Source organism: Palaemon carinicauda, chromosome 36, assembly GCF_036898095.1.
Source record: "Palaemon carinicauda isolate YSFRI2023 chromosome 36, ASM3689809v2, whole genome shotgun sequence".
In the NCBI taxonomy this organism is placed as follows: Eukaryota; Metazoa; Arthropoda; class Malacostraca; order Decapoda; family Palaemonidae; genus Palaemon; species Palaemon carinicauda.
The window spans coordinates 54443188-54446704 of NC_090760.1; the positions used below are offsets into that span (position 1 = coordinate 54443188).

At 42.3% G+C, this 3517-nt stretch overlaps 1 protein-coding gene across 1 annotated transcript in view; it reads left to right on the forward strand.

Moving 5' to 3' along the window:
- Positions 1-342: 342 nt before the first annotated feature.
- The window catches only part of LOC137628636 (KRAB-A domain-containing protein 2-like), a 6998-nt gene continuing 3823 nt past the window's right edge, over positions 343-3517 (forward strand). The window contains exons 1-2 of the mRNA XM_068359790.1: positions 343-1105; positions 3501-3517. The exon at positions 3501-3517 is cut by the window's right edge and continues 102 nt beyond it. Of these exons, the coding sequence (XP_068215891.1) occupies positions 343-1105; positions 3501-3517 (780 nt within the window). The remainder of the gene's footprint in view (positions 1106-3500) is intronic.

The window sequence follows — 3517 nt, forward strand, 5'->3', positions numbered from 1 at the left end:
GTCTGAATTACTGCTCGTTGCTTCATTCTTCCTCTTCCTCCAGCAAATTCAAGATGCCTATCGAGGAAAGGTTTACACAAAACCTCAAGGATCATTTTAAAGAAAACAAAAAAGGATGAATTCCAAAGTGTGACTATCAGAAGACCATCGATGCCCTGAAAGCAACAGCTGATAACTCACATGCCAAGGGGCGGCACAGATATTATCTGTTGGAGAAGTAAGTTTTCACTTCAATCTATTATTTTACTCAGTCTCTCTCTCTCTCTCTCTCTCTCTCTCTCTCTCTCTCTCTCTCTCTCTAATTGTGTCTGTCTCTCTCTAATGTTAACTTTGTTTTCAGGTATGAAGTACTCCAGTACGGGCCTCCAGAAAAAACTGATAAAGAGACGTTCAACACGACAGGAGTCGCCACTCTACTATGTGAGCATCGAGGAGACGTTTGACGTTGTCAAGAGCGCCCACATCTCAACAGGCTATGGCGGAAGAGACCAGATGTTGAAAGAATTAAAAAAGAAATATGCAAACATTCCAACTAAGGCCGTTGAGCTGTTCAAGTCTCTCTGTCATGAATGTAAAAAGAAACGAAAATGGCCGATGACGAAGGGGGTTGTCGTTCGTCCAATACTCACCAAGGAATTCTCGTCAAGGGGTCAGGTGGATTTAATTGACATGCAAAGCATGCCCAGTGGATCCAACAAGAAATGGATCATGGTGTACCAGGATCACTGGACAAAGTTTTGCATCCTTCGAGCCTTGACGTCTAAAAGAGCTGCAGAGGTCGCTTTTCATCTACTGGACATTTTTCTTCTCTTTGGTGCCCCCGTTATTCTCCAAAGCGGTAACGGATCCGAGTTTACTTCACAAGTCATTACAGAGCTTAAGGGAGTTAGACCAAAACTAACACTGGTGCATGGTAAGCCTCACCATCCCCAAAGTCAGGGGTCGGTTGAGCGCGCAAACGGTGATATTAAAGATATGCTGGTGGCATGGATGGCTGACAATAACTCAAAAGACTGGCCTACAGGCATCAAGTTTGCTCAGTTCCAGAAAAACAGTGCTCTCCATTCCGGGATAAAGTGCTCTTCATATTCTGCAATGTTTGGCTGTGAGGCTTGTGTAGGACTTACTACTTCGTCTTTGCCGATGGAAGTGATTGCTTAGATGGAGACTGAGGAGGATCTTCTTGCTGTCACACCAATCAGGCCAAACTCTGACAATGACAACTCTTTCTCCCAAACTGATGGTCTTGCAAAACAGACCCAAGCTACAAGTGATGAAACACCAACACATGATTTGACAGAGGATGTTCTGCTCCCAGTCTAACATGGCAGCACTACAACATAATACACTGGTGACAATGTGACAAGTCAACCAATGGCAGCTGAAATCCTTGATCTACCCACAGGACCTTCCTCGCCCACAGCAACACCATCTGCCTACAATGTTGAGAGTCCTGTTTCTTCTGGAGAATCAGAAGAGCCCGTAACGTCTCTCTCACCCTCTCCATTTGACAGTCCTGTTTCCTCTGTTGAAAACCACTGAGTTGCAGAACGCATCAAAGAAATCAAAAGGCGTTGTCGTGAAGCAGCCGATGTACAAACTTCTCAAGCAGAAAGGATGGTGAAAAGAAGTTGCGTAGATCTGCGAGCTGGTGAACATGGAGACAATGTAGCTGTGCCAGTTCCACTTGTTGATTGTGGGAGAGGCGATCCTAGAAATATCCTTGGTGTTATAATTGACAGACGAGAAGACACAGACCAGTACAGGATAGCCGTAAAAGCTGGTATTCTCAGTGGTCTGTATTCCAGAAATCAATTCGATATGTGCTCTCAGCGCCTTCTAAACACTGACGACATGAACACTAAAAAAACAGTTTCGCTGCGATCGGTGGTGATTTCTCAATCCGCTTCAGGTGGACAAGGCTTCACAAGATGCAACTGTACTGGCGCCCAAAAGTGTAGTACAAGGCGATGTAAATGCCTTAATGCTGGGCTTCTGTGTAACTCACAATGTCATAGCAGCCTCAATTGTTGTAACAAGTAACATGTCAATGGTTTCTGCCATTCTTTAGGACTTTTAAATGCTTAGTTTTAGGTCGTGGAACAGTTTACGTTGTGTGTGTGTGTTTGACCAATAAAATTCTGTATCTTTGCATCTTTTAATATTAATTTTATTTTTTATCTAGTTTCTTACTAATATGTTTGTCGCAACATTGGCATTGATGATGAAATGAGCATCAGGGATTAAACGTAATTACTGGGACCTTTTTTCAGGGATTTCGCGTAATCACTGGAAAATTCAGTGATTACGTGAAATCCCTGAGTGAAACGGGGAATACGTGTATTCACTGAAATATTCAGGGATTACACGTAATCCCTAGGTACGTGTTCTTACTGTAAAATATATATATACACATAAGGTTTAAACGCATTCCTGCTGTTTGGGGTTGTCCTGTTCCTCATGTAAACGATAACTGCTTTATTTTCCCCGTCGATCTCGCCTGTTTGGTTCTTAGTCTCCGTATTCTCAGGAATTGAATTACCCTTAATCACTTAGGTGACTACATTTGGTTGATTTAACCAACAATCGTTAATGAAATGGCCTTTTTTGCCACACTTATAAACGCGATATTAATCTTCTGCACGTCATTTACAACGCCTTATAGAGGACGATTCGACGATTGTTTTGGTGATGCTATCACATTCTGCTTTAGAATAGCACCAGTAGTACTTTCGATGGAACTATTGAACTTACTCCCATAGTTATTACTGAACTGGTTTTTATGCCTCGGCTAATACTTGACACTTGGTTGGAACCATATTTGGAGCTTCAAGCCCGAGGGTTTTTAAGACTGTCAATCCTCACTCAAGTTTATCCACCTCTCTCTCTCTCCCTCTCTCTTCTCTCTCTCTCTCTCTCTCTCTCTCTCTCTCTCTCTCTCTCTCAAGTATGGTCGAATATGTTAGGAATTCCTTGTAAATATTGTTCCAGTTAGTTATGCTCTGCGTCCTTTTCAAATAAGGACATTCTGCCATTTATCTTCTGGCCACTACATGGTCGACCCGATGGTTTCAAGGTAATCAAAGAACTTGTTAGAAGCTTCTCTCGGGAATCTAGGGATCAACCTCTGCGCCTTTGCCAAATCAAACATGGGATCGTGCATAGCAGGGGTCACACCTTCCTGAGTTGACAACATCTTCGTACGAGCATTCAACGATTCCAATTCTCATGCATGTATTGCAAGTTCTCTTGCTTTTTCTTCCTCTCTGTCTTCCCATCTTGCAAATTCTCTTGCCTCTGGTTTCTCTCATTCTTCCCTTCCTCCATTATGAATTGTAAATTTTCTTGACTTTTCTCTGCCCATTTTTCTATTTCTTTTGCATGTGTTGTAATATCTCCTGTTTCTTCTCTCTATTTCTTTCTTCCCATTCTACCATCATCTTCCACTGCAATTCATATAATCTCAGCCATTACGTTCATTTCTGCTTTCATTCTTTCAGTTTGTAGGTCATGTAGT